Source organism: Diadema setosum, chromosome 12, assembly GCF_964275005.1.
Source record: "Diadema setosum chromosome 12, eeDiaSeto1, whole genome shotgun sequence".
Lineage (NCBI taxonomy): Eukaryota > Metazoa > Echinodermata > Echinoidea > Diadematoida > Diadematidae > Diadema > Diadema setosum.
The window spans coordinates 1,154,789-1,170,178 of NC_092696.1; the positions used below are offsets into that span (position 1 = coordinate 1,154,789).

General features: G+C 39.2%; 1 protein-coding gene across 1 annotated transcript in view; it reads left to right on the plus strand.

The window, feature by feature from the left end:
* Window positions 1-15,390, plus strand: part of LOC140236272 (uncharacterized) — an 80,468-nt gene that overhangs the window by 13,119 nt on the left and 51,959 nt on the right. The window contains 3 exon segments of the mRNA XM_072316229.1: window positions 1,080-1,511; window positions 1,513-1,704; window positions 2,877-3,038. Of these exon segments, the coding sequence (XP_072172330.1) occupies window positions 1,080-1,511; window positions 1,513-1,704; window positions 2,877-3,038 (786 nt within the window).

Sequence of the window (15,390 nt, forward strand, 5' to 3'; positions counted from 1 at the left end):
TCATCGTCGCTTACAAAGGAACAAGTACAGCAATGCGAGGAAGAGCTGAAGGCATATTACTGTTTCTCACGACGCAAGGTTTCGGTGGATCCACTCAACTTTATGGAACGTGTTGAACTCGATGACATTTATACCAATTTGAGTATAATTGAGCAAACAAGCAAGGGTAACACTAAGACACCAATAACGTACGGCGATCTTGTGGCGAACGATGAACATGAACATCTTTCAAAGCGCCTCCTGATCCAGGGTGAGGGGGGTGTTGGAAAATCAACACTTTGCGCTAAAATTGCCTGGGACTGGTGCCAGGGACGGTTTCTCCAGGATTTGGACATGGTACTTCTTATACCTCTTCGAGATGTCATTAACAAACAAAACATTGGTGGTATTGTAAAGACCTATCTCTCTGATTCAAATCCAGCAAAATCGTACCAGATCGACGACTATATTTCAAGAAATCAAAGTAGAGTACTCATTATTTTTGATGGGTTCGACGAGTTTAACGGAAAATTAAGTGAAAAGGACAGCAGTGAGGTCATTCACATTCTAAGAATGGAACAATATAAGTCGTGTAAAGTTATTGTGACCACACGACCATGGAGAACAGACGAGTTTATGATGGACAAGAATCTTACTGACGCTTACACCTTTCTTAACGTAGAAGGATTTAATACGGAAAATCTATCAGCTTACATTAGGAGGTACTTTGGGATTAGAAAAAAGATTAATCGTGCAGAAATTTTGATCAGTTTTATGGAGGAAAATGAAGTCATCCGGTCAAACATGGCCCCATTTCCTATCTACTGTGCAATGCTTTGCCTTATGTGGAACGATTGCAGTGAAGAGAAACAAGAGAAAATGCGCGAATTAAAAACTTTCTCAAAAATCTTTGGAGAAATGATCTCTTTTCTGAAAGAACACTACGCATCAAAAGTTTGTGGGAGTCTGCAGAATCAGAGAGCTGTTAAACATTTTCAGAAAGCTGGTAGGGCAATTCAAGAATAAGTAAGATAGCGCTGAACGGTCTATTGGCCAGGACTCTTTTATTTCCAGAAAAACAATTCAAAAAATGTCGGAAGGCCTTGGAAACATGCTGCAGAGTGGGTGTATTGACAATAGAAAGAGATGTCATCACAAGGGAGCATCGGCGCGATGTCAACATTTCATCCTTTGTTGCATCAACGGTTTCGTTCCCCCACAAGTTATTCCAGGAATATATTGCAGCGTTGTATATTGAAAATCTATTTGCCAATGATCGCCCCCAGTACGACAAGGTGAAAAGCAAATTTCTTAGTCGACGTCAGGAGTTCCGCTACCTACTCTACTTCACCTCAGCTTTAGGGAATGAACTCGGCCTTGATATAATCAGCGGCTTGATAGAATCTGCTCCCCATGTCGTGAAGGATAGTACTTCTGAATCTTACCGAATGGAGTCTGATGATTGTCAATACCGTGATTTCTGTATTGACGTTGCGTTTGAATGTCATACTGAAGAAGCCATCAAAGCAGTGGGGAAAACGATGGAAAGAGTACAAACTCTCATCATATGTGCCAGGATATGAACATACAAACTCTACGCTTGAACATCACAACGAGGAGGGCGCTAGAGCAGTGGTAGAACGACAGAAAAAGTACGAACTCTCATCATATTCACCGGAACATACAAATTCAGGAGTCGCTTTCATGGTGCGCTTTAACCAAGTGGTGAGTGACTATAAGTTAGGATATCGATGTGACAAGTGCTGAAAGACTATTACATATTTACAACTAATTTCTGAGCATGAGAATGCGTCTGTATGTGTGTGTGTGTGTGTGTGTGTGTGTGTGTGTGGGTGCGTGCGCGTGTGTGTAATTGAATACAAACTCCTCAAGTTATTATTTGCTATTATGGTTGTAAGATATGAAGCCTAAAACGCACAACTGTGAAAAGAAGCTGAATGTAAAGTCATTAATGTAATCATATGAAATTAGGTTTCTCTCATAATGAAGGTGCAAAAAAAAATCACTGTATAATTCAAATATATAAAAACAAATATACATATGAAGAGTTTGTTTGCAAAAACCGATAAGTCCATATAAATGGAGATATTTGCGATTAAAGGTCAAGAAAAATAAAGAGAATAATAAGAAAATTTTGCTTCTTTTGACCATAACTTAAAAATATACCATTATATGTAGTGACCAATATATCATTGAAAAGGTACTATTTTGAATTTTTTGACAGAGATCGCACTTCAAAATCTTCAAAAATGGACTTATCGGTTTTTGCAAACAAACCCTTCATATATATACATATATATATATATATATATACACCACCATGGGACTTTTGTTGATGATAAATTATGTAAATGTGTTTCACTGGCCTTCGAAAAGTTCGACTTAGTCAGCGTTAGGAAATTATTTTCTTTTTTTGTCGTATACGTAGCAGCACGATTGGATTCCACTGGGTTAAAAGTGCAATACTGTTTCCTAAAATCAGAACCGTCCCCTAAAAGTTACCGTTTTCAAACTGCTATTGGTAAAGTCATTTTAAGTGTGACTACGATTTTACAAAAGATGCTTTGCATCGATGGGATATGCCATACTAGACGTTCTGTAGAGTAACAGATCTACATTTACGTTACACAGTATGAGTGCAGATGAAGTCATGTCTGTGCCACTCAACTTTTTTTGTCACAATAAAACATGTGGAACATACCTTCTTTCCTTCAGAAGGTCCTGATTAGTGAAATTAAGATATGAGTGAATGTACGTATCAAACTTATATCAGTTGCTCTGAGTTTCCCACCTCCTAAACAACTGCATGTACATTTCCACCATCACCGTGGGTTATTACTTTTCACTACCTGTCGATTAATGTTCCTTCCGATTAGCCATCATTGGTAATTGACAGCGTGAAATGTGGAAGAACTGTGTCACGTGACTTGGCAGAGGGTATGTGTTCCAGGAGTGTACTCAGCAATGTAAAAATATTTAACTCACAATTTCACACGGACTTCTACAACATCCTCGGCGCAGAGTCAGGTAACTGTCAGGTAAGAACTTAGCACCATAGTTCCCCGTATGTTATAATGTACAGACTGTAGAAGCTGATGGTGTGTTATTTTAGTATTTTAGAGAGGCAATGCATACTTAACATGGTACTCCCACTTCTTCTCCCTATCGTACGTTATTATGCGTAGTAAGTCCAGCTGACGGGGCGTCGTTTGTTGACTCTTTAATTCCCCCGAGGTCACGTCCTGGACAGCATGTAAATGGGTAGTCTTGAACAAGATGCAACACACTTTGGTCAGGAAACCCACTTGTATAGACAATAACAAGAAACAACAAACTGAATAGACTTCGGTCGAGAAATCATTGCTTCATTGTGGATAAATAAAGGGGGAAGGGGAAAAAAGAAAATGGTAAGTAATACATCAAGGAGGCACCTCCTTGGCTACATTTGAAAATGTAATTTCGTATAGAGGTAATGATTATGTACACGTCTTGTGGAGCCGGGAAATGCGCAAACGCCGAGAAATGTCTTGCCTGGAAATGTGCGAATCTCAAAATTGCTTTAACGGGAAGTATGCCGGGTTTGGTAAGTCCAGGCTGCCAAGCCACGCTAGGGCTTTTGTCGGGAAATGTGCGAACCACTCACTTCACTGATTACATGGATCGAAGATAAACTCTCTATCAAAACTACGCATGAGCCATTACCATTTTTTTTTCTTTACATTTATCTTGTCTAAGCGACCTCCTGTACATAGCGGCCATCTGTCCACCATGGTATTTTTTTTTGTCATTTCCCTTGAGTGGCGGCTAAAGATGGATTTGACTGTTTAGTAAAAACTTTCTTCGCGACTACCAGTCTGTAGCGGCCACCTGCCATAACAAACACTAAAAACAATTCCCTCCAAGAGAACAAGCATGATAAAGAACCTGTCTATTTTTCGGCTTTTCCGGCTCCGTGGTCGGTAGACAGGTTTCTACTATCGGGCTACAATCAAATCTGTTTTAGTGACCATCTGTCTATTGCCGCCACCTGCCATGTACCTTCATAAAAAACAATTCCCTCCTAGAGACAGGCATGCTAAACAACGTATACAGCGGCCTCTTGTTTATAACGGCCACTTTTTGTTTCCCTTGGAGTGACCCCTATAGACAGGTTTGACTGCATAGTAAAACCTTTCTTAACGCCACCACCTGTCTATAGCGGCCACCTGGCGTAAACGACCACTAAAATTAATTCCCTCCAATGTCAGGAAGAAGCTGAAAATGTGGAGATTCCGTCTGTTCTGCCCCCAATCCCTGCATTCGCCATACCAAACTTGACATTCATTAATGTGGTAATCAGTATTTAGCATTTTATTATCCATATCACTTGTGTGGTTCCATATAGAAGATTTTCCTTCTTTTTTTCTTTTTTTACAATCTGAAAAATTGAGGCCTAGCCCCCCTCCCTTCCATCGGATTTGTTGGCCCTTAAAAAACCCCAACCCTCCAAAAAACAAACAAACAAACAAACAAACAACGAAATTGCATTTTATTACCTAAACTTGGGATGCTTTACCTGGCACGTTTGGTTAAAGTCTGTCATAAGAATTTAGAGAGAAGTTTAATATGCTATCAAAATTGTTCAATCACCCCATTCCCCCCTCCCCCCCCACCAGTCCTAATGCTCGGAATCCCTTGATAAGATATCAAATTTGACTTTGATAAGAAACTACATTCATCAATTTCTTCACAGCACGTACCAACGTAGCTCTTTCTTATTTGGTTATCGAGAAGACGAATTTTTATAAAAACATTATAGTTCGGGCCCCCTCTCTCTCCCTTCCAATCCCCAAGAGGGGTGGGATGATAAAAAAAATGAGATTCTATAACTATAATGATGCTTCCAGCCAAGCTTGGTGGAAATCTGTCAAGGATTTTATCAAGAAAATATCAATGGTGATGGTTCATGCGCAGTTCTGATATAGAGTTGATGTTCCATCCTTATGATAATAATATCGGTGAAGTAAATGATATGCACATTGTTATTTTCCCGGCAACGCATCATGCAAATGGGAAATAATACTTCGCGACGTTTGCTCATTTTCCAGCGTGACGTTTGCACATTTTCCGGTTTCACAAGCTTACACTATGGCACTTATGTGTCCATTATATCACTATGAAGGTACAAACCTACAGCTGTTTACTTTATTAAGTTAAAGTTTGGGTCATACAAGCCTCCATCAGAATCTACCCCCAAAACAACGGCGTAGCCAGGATTTGATCTTGGGGGGGGGGGGGCGGTTAGTCTGCGAGGGAGCGAAGCGACCGAGCCCGAGCGAGCGGAGCGAGCGAGGGGGGGGGGGAGGGTGTTGGAAGGGGATGTCCCCCCTCCCAGGGTAAGAACCTTTTGCATTTTGATGTTGTAAATGGTGCGATTTGATGCATGTTTTTGCGCGTGTTATCGAATTGAAACAGTCCCACTTTTTTTTTAAGGTAGCAATGTATTTTCATGTCGATTATTATGGAACATTATGGCTATAAAATGGTATTATTTAAATAAACGTCTTGTATTAATTCTTACACTGAATATCATGAACGCTGTCTGTTCAGCAATCAAAAAGAAAAAGCATGCACACGAGTGGTATTTTCCCTCCCAAACGAAGATGATTTTGATTTCAGACCTTATCGATCTGGTGCAAATTTTTGGTGCAATACTTTTTCATCGAAGTGTTAAAATCACGGAATTTAGCTCTTATTCCGAATGTGCATCATCTGTGTGTATCGTGTACAAAGTCTAGTGAGGAAGAGCTTAGGGAAAGGGGGATTCCCCCTCCCGGTCGGCGGAGCATTTGTGCTTTAAGAATTGAAATAAAGCGATCTAGAGTTCACACTTTTTGTGGAAAATTCGGAAATTGTCATCCCCAAAAATGTACTAGGTCTAAGGTGGGTAACAAGCAATGAATGGGTGGCAAGATACCTCTTCCATATTCAAGGAAGCCTTTTTACAGTTTTAAGCTTTTCGAACTGAAATTCAACTATCTGTCGTACACTTTTGTTGGAATATCTGGAAATTTTTCAATCAGAAGAGAAGTGTAGCAAGTCTGTGGAAGGAGATTCTATATAATTTTCTGATTGCAGTTAAACGTTTTGGTGCACACATTTTGTGTCATATTTGGAACACTGTTTATGTTCAATGTGTAGCCACAGTCTACATGCATGGGGGGGGGGGCAGGCGAGCAGGAAGAAGGTGTGGGCGAGTGTTATCTCCACCCTTCCCGTACGATGGAGCTTTTGCCTTTTTTAAGGTTGAAATTGAGATATATCGTATACGCATATTTGATGGAATATATGGGAAATCATAAAAAAAAAAATAATGATGGGGGGGGGGGGGCTTAAGGAGGAAAGGGTCCATAAAAAAGGGAAATTCCCCTTGTACATGAGTGAACATTGAGTTTTCGGAATATAAGTGATAAGTCATGTGCACTCAGAATCTAAAAAGTAAATCTAAAAAGTGTACTAAGGCTAGGGAAAGAGGCACAGAGGGGGAGGGTCTGGGAGGGGGTATCCCCCTCCCAAGCACGAGAGATTTTGCACATTTTGAACTGAAATTCAACGATCTTGTGCACACTTTTAGTGAAATATTCAAAAAATTATGATCTTATTTGATGAAAGGTTGAAAAGGAAATCCGCTTCATGTGCATGCATACAGTATACTCGCATTTTTTTCCCGCTCCGCAAATCCCCGGTCCAAATCTTAGGGGGGGGGGGGGGGGGCGACCGCCCCCATCGCCCCCCCCCCCCCCCCCTGGCTACGCCAGTGCCCGGGCGACCGCCCCCATCGCCCCCCCCCCCCCTGGCTACGCCAGTGCCCCAAAATAACGAAAAATGATACACGGAGTACCATTAGAAATGATAATGTCAGTATTGATAACAAGAATTATTGCACAATATATAAACAACAGACACTGGCGCATAATGCATTTTGGCATACAGAACAAACACAAATTCAGATAATACTGTAGAAAATTACACATACCTGTTATGATGAGCTGTATTGGCTACATAGCAATTCCGTAGCGTGTGGTTGGTTTTGCTGAGTGGGTGTTGTTTGTGTAAAGAGCGTGTGTGGATAAGGGGTGTCTGTGTTTGGATGTGTGTATGGGGGGGGGGGGCGTTTAGCATAACGATATCATTGGAATATTCATCAATTACTTCTCAGATTTCAGTGAACTTACAGCACAGATGATAACAGATGATAACACAAACAATATACATTAATGGAAATTATAAAACATAAACAACTCAATTTTCCAGTGGTTGTTGGGAGGGGAGGGGGCGTCAACTACGACTGTCAAAATCTGATTAACCACAAATGTCATAACACGTCGACCACAAATGCCAAAATTTCCCAATTCTACTGCAAATGTCATAACGCGTCATAGGGGAGGATCAAGGAATTCCGTTAAGGGGAGGCGCCTTTACAAAATTTAACGCCTTTACAAAATTTAAGGCTGGCGCATCCCCCCCCCCCTTCACACACACACACACCCACACACACACGAAAAGAAGGTTTTGCATTTTTAGAACTGAAATCCAAGAAGATTACAAATATTCTTAAGTGCACAAAACATCACTGGATGGAGGAGGAAGGTTCACTTACATGGTGATTGTGTAAAAAGAAATAACCCGTATTAACGATTATTAAACAAAGCAAGAATTTGCGCGTAAGGCAAGGAATAGAAAGAAATTACGAAGAATTTATAATAAAATAATCAAAATTTTCATGGCAAGATTGGAAACGAGTTAATGGAATCTAATGCAGCATCAATGGATATTATGTACTGCCAAAAGAATGCCTCATGTAGTCCGGTTTGAGAAAGGAGAGGAAACACACACTTTTCTTTTTTTTTTTTAAGTAGAGAAATCGAAATCAATATTATGTCGACATTGTATAATGTAAAGGTGTTTATGTTATCATGTAGAAAAATTCATTTATCAAAAAACAAAACAAAACTATAAGTCTCTTTGGCGAAACAAATGATCATTATGCTAAGTCGACTTCAAGGTACACATACATGAATTACACGTGTAGGTCTATGTTACATCGTCATGGCGACATAATTATCATCCTACCAAGTTAAAGGTGAACCTTTATCGAAGCTTTCTGATGAGGGGCATGTAACAAAGGTAAATAGTGCACTGAAAAACGTTTTACAAGAGCGTATGATTGAAGCCACGGACTCTGTAATCGCTTTGAAACGTTTGGGCGCCATTTTATGTGGAGGGATGACTCCAGGAAAGACAAACCTAGAACATATCTCAGCAGTAGGTGGAGAAATTCAATGTGAGGTATCAATATGGTCTCTTCCTTGGATACACTTGTTTATCAGGTGGAGAATCACTGCATCTTTGATAGGAAATACATTATTTTTGAATGCTGACAACTTTTGATAATATCTGCCCAAAAACTTAAAACCAGTTGCATAGAAGAAGAAGATAGAAAGTTACTAAGAAAATAGTTATTAACGGTTTGCCTACCAAATTTCAACAGATTAACATTCGATTGTTCATGACGTGGCATTCTAGTTCAAACGATTATTTTTTCTTCAACGTCAATGCTCCCGTGTTTTAGATTTATTTTTCGACGTGTATTCAACATCGTTTCTAAGCACAGCTCTAAATCGCATCATTTATCCACTTTCATCTATTCCATTTTATTTTCATATGGTAAAACCTTCAGCGAAAGAACTGATTGGGACCCCACATAAACACGGGAATACACAAAATACACACAAACTGCACACAGAATGAGTAAGAACAAGTGAATTATAGAGAAATATCGTTTGTAGAACTCCTCAGATTATCATCTTCAACCACTGGCATTGTCTGGGATTCTGACTCTAATGCATAGAATATTATCATATTCAAATTAGAATGGTTTCAAAAGCTGTACTGAATTTCAGTTTTATTCTGTAAAATCCATATTTCAATTTGATATGGGACCATCAATCTTCGCTTAAAGTCTGTTCGAATTCATTTTGATCTTCAAATATGAACACATCAATTCTTGTAATGTTCAAAGTCAAAGGACACCAACAAGTTCTGTTGTTCTATTTTGCATTTCATTACGTCGAATTCCCCCTTTTTATTGTATGATTCTCTTGTACTTTTTCCGGTTTCTCTTGTTCCTTAACAGTATGGATATATCTCCTACGGAAGGGTCAGCAGATACACAATGTAATAGTTCCCTCTTTTTACGCCTCCGCCATGAAGTGTCACCGGAGGCATTGTGGTTTTGGGTTGTCCGTCCGTCCGTTCGTCCTTCCGTCCGTAATCAATTTGTGATCTGTGATGTTCACATTTATTTTTACATTTTGAACATCATCCCTTGGTAGCTTTTGGACAGTCCAGTGCCCACACATGCATACGCTGCTAAATCAATCCAGAGGTATCATAACGTATAGACCTGTATTTTTCCAAGAGCGTCTCGATTTAGCAACAATCTTCCTGGTAGTCAAATGCTCCAGCATACCTAGCTACATACTCATTCAAAAATATTCATGTAATCTCCTCAAGCTGCCACCACAGTTGTGTATTCATAAATGTGTGTTCATGTATATGTTCAATCGATGACGTTTGATGGTAAAGTCCCATTTCAAGGTTCATGAATTTAGCTTGCATATTTTATTCAGGAGAATAAAGAGTCACGCATTCAGGCAGACATAGGCCTACACACACACACACACACACACACACACACACACACACACACACACACGATCACACACACAAAGAATAAGAAGTAACGAAAACCAGTGCCAAATTGCTGTATTTGTAAGACTATTGAAATGCTTGCTTATTAATTAGTTTGCAGAAAATTTGGTGAAATCTTGACATACTGTAAAACATGATATATTCGCGGCATGATTTTTTTTTTGCCAGTTGGAGCCGACAACCTTTTTTCGTGGCATGGAATTTTCGCGAAGTGCCACTGGCGTTCAATGCATATAGTGTAAACAAGGACTTTCGCATGCATTTTAATTTCGCGAATCTTGGCGCTCGCGAAATTCGCGAAATTAAATTGCACGCGAAAATTCTTCGTTTTACAGTATTCAGATGATAGAAAACCCCCACGAAAATATTAGTGATATTAATGCACAAAGGCAAGACAATCATAAGCCATTGCTTCACCTAAAAGTTGTCTCAAAGTACAGATGTGTGCCGTGTGGAGGACTCAGGAAACCAATGTCATAATATCTATGATAATGATTTGTCATAATTTTAGTAGAAAATCATTACGATCGTGTTTTGCAAGCAAACTCGTGCTGTATATTAATGGGAATTTTAATTATTTCTGTTTGTGTCTTTTGTTTTCTGTAACATTTTGATTTTTTTTTTCACAGATTCAAGATTTGATGTTGTATTATAACAGCGATGATCACGATTTATGGCATCAAACCTCAACGGGAGGTGACTTGGCCCGATGGGTGTGTACTATGCCACATCTTTTGAAGTTCAGTCTGGACTGTCCCTACTTGCCTGACAGCTTCCTTTCAACAGCCGTTACCTCAGCATCATCCTGTCAGGTATGTCAGAATCTGTTAGTTAGGTGCTTTTTGGATCATAGTACACCTCATTTAAAAAAAAATAGTCAACTACAAGTCGTGTATGACTTCCATGATAGCATTTTTTTTTCTCTCGCAGATTGACATTTCAGTGAGGTGCTATACTTAAAATTTTGTGTTACCGTAGTCATCCCTAATGTTTAACCCTCAATTCATTATGAGAGAAAGAACCGGTAAGAACACTTCTGTTACATTGTTGATTTATTGAAAATAAACAGACTTAAGGGATATCAAGAAAACGAGATATACAACCGGCCTCCAGGACCTTGTCTTTCGTGGCAGAGATTTCGACAAGACAAGATCTCAGTTATTCCTTTTTGGTCTTCTTGGACCCTAAAAAAGTCCATTTTTTATGAAGAAATGATCTCTCGGTGGCATTTATTACTTTCTAGAATGAGGGATACCCTGTGATGCTACTGCTGCACAAAATAAAACAAAATTAAATAGATTGACTTAATCCACCTCTCTCTTCCCCGTATAGTCATAAGTATGTAGTGCGGTGTGCGAATTTTGCATGCTAAATACGAGACCTTTCTTGACCCCTAACGTGGATGAAGCATTATTGATTCAACCCTCAAAGATGTTATTATATGCATATCGATCCTTGTATCACAACACAATGGTTATCAAACGCTGACAACAACATTAAGGAAACAAAATAAAGAGGAAAATGAAGTTTGAGGATACCTTAGATGGGGAATGAGAGTTGTATAACTAACTTGATTTAAGGGCTCAGTCAAGTGTCAGATGGCTGGGTCTGGATACTCCTTTGCCTTTTGTTTGTTTTTGAAAACCATGAAAACAGGGTAGGCCTACCTATCATAGTATTCTCGATCCAGCAACAGATCATTAGCTGATCAGGAATGTCCCCATGAGTCCACTTGCCCTATACCATATCGATAACATGACACAATGTACGACAGAGGGGAGATGTTGTTTTCATCAAACCTTAGTAAAAAAAAAAAAATCACTTGACATCCGTGGCTTGAAATTCAAAAGTTAAATACATTTCATGAACACTGTTTTCACGTATTTATGTTCCATCCTACATACTTCCTATTTATTCTTTTTTAATCCTTTCATCACAAAGTGCAGCCGCGGCCGGAGGCATAATGTTTCCGGGTTGTCCGTCCGTCCGTAATATTGTGTTTGGACAGCATAACTTGAGAACCGTTTGAGATATACTAAAGAAATTAGGCATCTGTATGTATGACTGGACGAAGTTGTGCCTCTCTACTATTTAATGGGTGCCAATGCTCAATGTCAAAGATCAAAGATAAAAGGTCAAAGGTCAATTTTAATACCCAAAACGTCATTATTTCCTCATATCTGTGCAAGAGCCAAATGTGTTGTCTTCAAACCTAGAGTAAACATGTATTACGCCATAAAAAAAGAAATATCTAGAGAAGGTTGTAACTTCTTTGTCTTCATTTGAAAACAGAGTACATCTTACTGTTTTCGACCCAGTAACTGATCGCTTGCCTTATCAGGATAATCCATGATTTCAGTGGTAATCATATCGATAACAGATAACATTGACAAATTAAAGCAAATGTACAAATCCAGTTACTTCAAAATGCCTTGGCCTTTTATTTTTTTTTTTTTCAATACGCTCCTTATGAATAATGTGCAAGCAGATTCGTACTGACATACAGGAATGAGGAAGCTTTTGGTGATTTTGCTCTGTTGAGACCTGACGACACTGACAGATTGTTCAAATGAATGAATGAATGAATTTTTGAAATTTCTGCTTAGTCGGAGTTGGGTGAAGGTACTACAATAGCTTGTGATGTCACATGTGTACAACGATATAAAGAAAGAATAAAGACAATTCAACACATTTCCATTTTCCTTGCATAACAAAAGAACACTGGAATTCTCCCTTTCAGAAGGCAGGAGAATTACCCTTTACATACGTCGGTAACAAGAAGAGAAAAATGTGTACTTTATTCCAAAAGTTCAAAAGTTAAGTTTTTTTAAATTCTCTTTTTATTTTCTTATCTTATTGTTGTCCGCATGTGACATCAAACATTGTAGTAGCTTTCTCGTCCAGCAGTGATAGATACTTACAGAATTCATATCTTTTGAACGGATTGTCCAATTTTCCCCAAACTTTCACTGATGTGTTCTACTAATATTGTCGCCTTCACTCAATCAACATGTGAAGGTGGACTTGTCTGCCAAGCCATGCAGGACGTCATCTTTTGAGTTTTTTAATTTCCCCGAGACCACATGGACAGCATGTGAAGGAGTAGTCTTGCACAAGATGCAGCACACTTTGGTCAAGAAAACCTTCTTATAGACAAAAATGAGAAATAAACAAAATAAATAGACTTCGGTAGTGAAATCACTGCTTTTGGTGGATAAAGAGCCTAAAAAATGAAAAAAAAAATGTGTATATTAAGGATTACATCAAGGAGTTACTTGCTCCGTTTTTGTGCCTCCTTGGTTACATTTGAAAATGTAATTGCCGTGTATACACGTTATGATTATGTAACGGTTTGTTTCCTTTATTTTTTGAACGATCCAAAATATTGAGGCCTTTGTGCTTGTTGCCCCTTTAAAGAGAGAGAAAAAAAAAACACGAACGAGATTTATTACCCCAGCGATGCTATGCCTGGCACGTCTGGTTTAAGTCTGTCATAAGGTTTTAGAGAGAAGTTCAATATATTGTAGAAATTGTGATTTATCACCCCATTCCCCCTTCCCGGTCCCTATGCAAGGAATCCGTTGATCTTACATTAAACTTGATTATGGCATGAAACTACTATGTAGGTGTTTCAAAAAACAGTTCCCACTTTCAATTGTTAATAATTCAAAAACTATATAGCAGATAACACTGTCATTGATATGAGTGATAGCTGAATAGTGAACAATTTGGTTGAAGGTAGTTTAAATATCAAAACATCAATCAGTTTCATGAAATCCATGATTGATTTCGCAGTTGGGTTTCAGATTTTGCTCTATTTTCAACCCTCTGTACAAAATTTTCACTTTGCACAGGGGTCAATAAGTGTGTATGGGAGTGTGACACTGACAATGGTCCTGAACAATAGCCAGGGTTTGAATGTTTCATTATTTATTCATTAGAAATTACACTATTACAATTATAGTCTTTATTCAGCTTCTGGCAGTATCTGAGTAAATTAAGTCAAACGCCTGCCGATACTTTCGTTGAGTCGCGACAGTGCTCTCCCTTCTTCTGAAAAACGAAATTACAATGGATACCTTCTGTTCTGTCGTGAACATAGTGGCAGGAAGCAAAGAAAATCAATATTAGAGTATACACTTGTGTATATGTAGCCTTAAATGAATATACCGTAAAACAAATCGCCCCAATGAAAAATGCTGCTGACCTCTTTACCAAAAATGATCTCTTTTTATCGAAAAAGCGACAAATTTGTCAGACTATTAGTTGTATTTTATAAATCCATTATAGTTCGGGACTTTGAGGTGTTCTCTTGTGGAGCCGGGAAATGTGCAAACGCCGGGAATTGTGCAAACGTCTTGCCAGGAAATGTGCAAACGTCTCGCCGGGAAATGTGCAAATTTCATCAACGGAAAGTGTGCAAACATGACGCCGGGAAATGTGTAAAAGTTCAATTTTGCCGGGAAATGTGCAAACGTCGCCGGGAAATGTGCAAATCATTTACTTTAGCGATATTGTGTATAAAGATAGTAGATAAACTCCATATCAAAACTGCCCTTGAACTTCCAACATTTACATTTTCTTAGTGAAATCCTTGACAGATTTTCAACGAAATTAGCAGGTAGCACGATTATGGCAATGGGATCTCAATTTGTTTATAGTAGCCACCCCCCCCCCCCCCCCCGAAAAAGGGGAAGAGGGCCTCAAAGTCCCAGGATTACGGTATTATCGAAATTCGTCTTGTATCTAAAGAGGAATGAGCTACGTTGGTTCTTTAAACACATTGATGACAGGAATCAAGGGGTGCCCTGATTTGGGGGGAGGGAGGGAAGTGATGGAGAGGAGGGGGATTGTCCACATTTACTGCATCTTCTTGATAAATCTCAAGAAGGATTTTCCCCAAACTTGGCAGATACCATATTTACGGTGATATGGTCTTATATGGTAAAATGAGCCCCACCCCCTCCCACCGCCAAAGGGGGGGGGGGGGGGGAGGAGTTGAAGCTTCAAGTCCCTAAACTCTGGAATTTTAATCTTCTTCTGTGGAACCGAAGAATATAGAACCACGTTACATGAAGACACTTGTTCCTTAAATTTAAGATTTGATTATGTCGGGTCCAGGAGTGCCCTGATAAGGGGTGTGAGGGGGAGGAGGGGGATTTTCCACATTTTCTGCAGAGTCTTGTAAAATCTATGACGGGTTTCACCAAACTTGGCAGATAATAATATTTATGGTGATTAGATCTTAATTTGTTAAATTGAATCCCCCCCCCCCCGCCGAAGAGGAGGGGGGAGGGGGTTGAACCCTCAGAGTCCCTATTCTCTTGATTTTTTTTTTTCAACTTCTGTCGAACCGAAAACGTTAGTGCTATAAAGACATTAATGACCGAAATCTAATGTTTGATTATGGCGGGTCTGGGGTGCTCTGATCGGGGGTAGGTGAGGGGGAGGAAAGGGATTTTCAGAATTTTCTCCATCTTCTTGAAAAAATCTATGACGAATTTTCACCAAACTTGGCAGATAGCATCTCTATTGTGATAGTACTGTAAGTACAGCTAATGCATGATGTAGGTTCAAGTTTACTATGACAGATGAAGGGATGCCCAAAAAGGGGAGGGGGTAGGAAGGAGGCTTAAT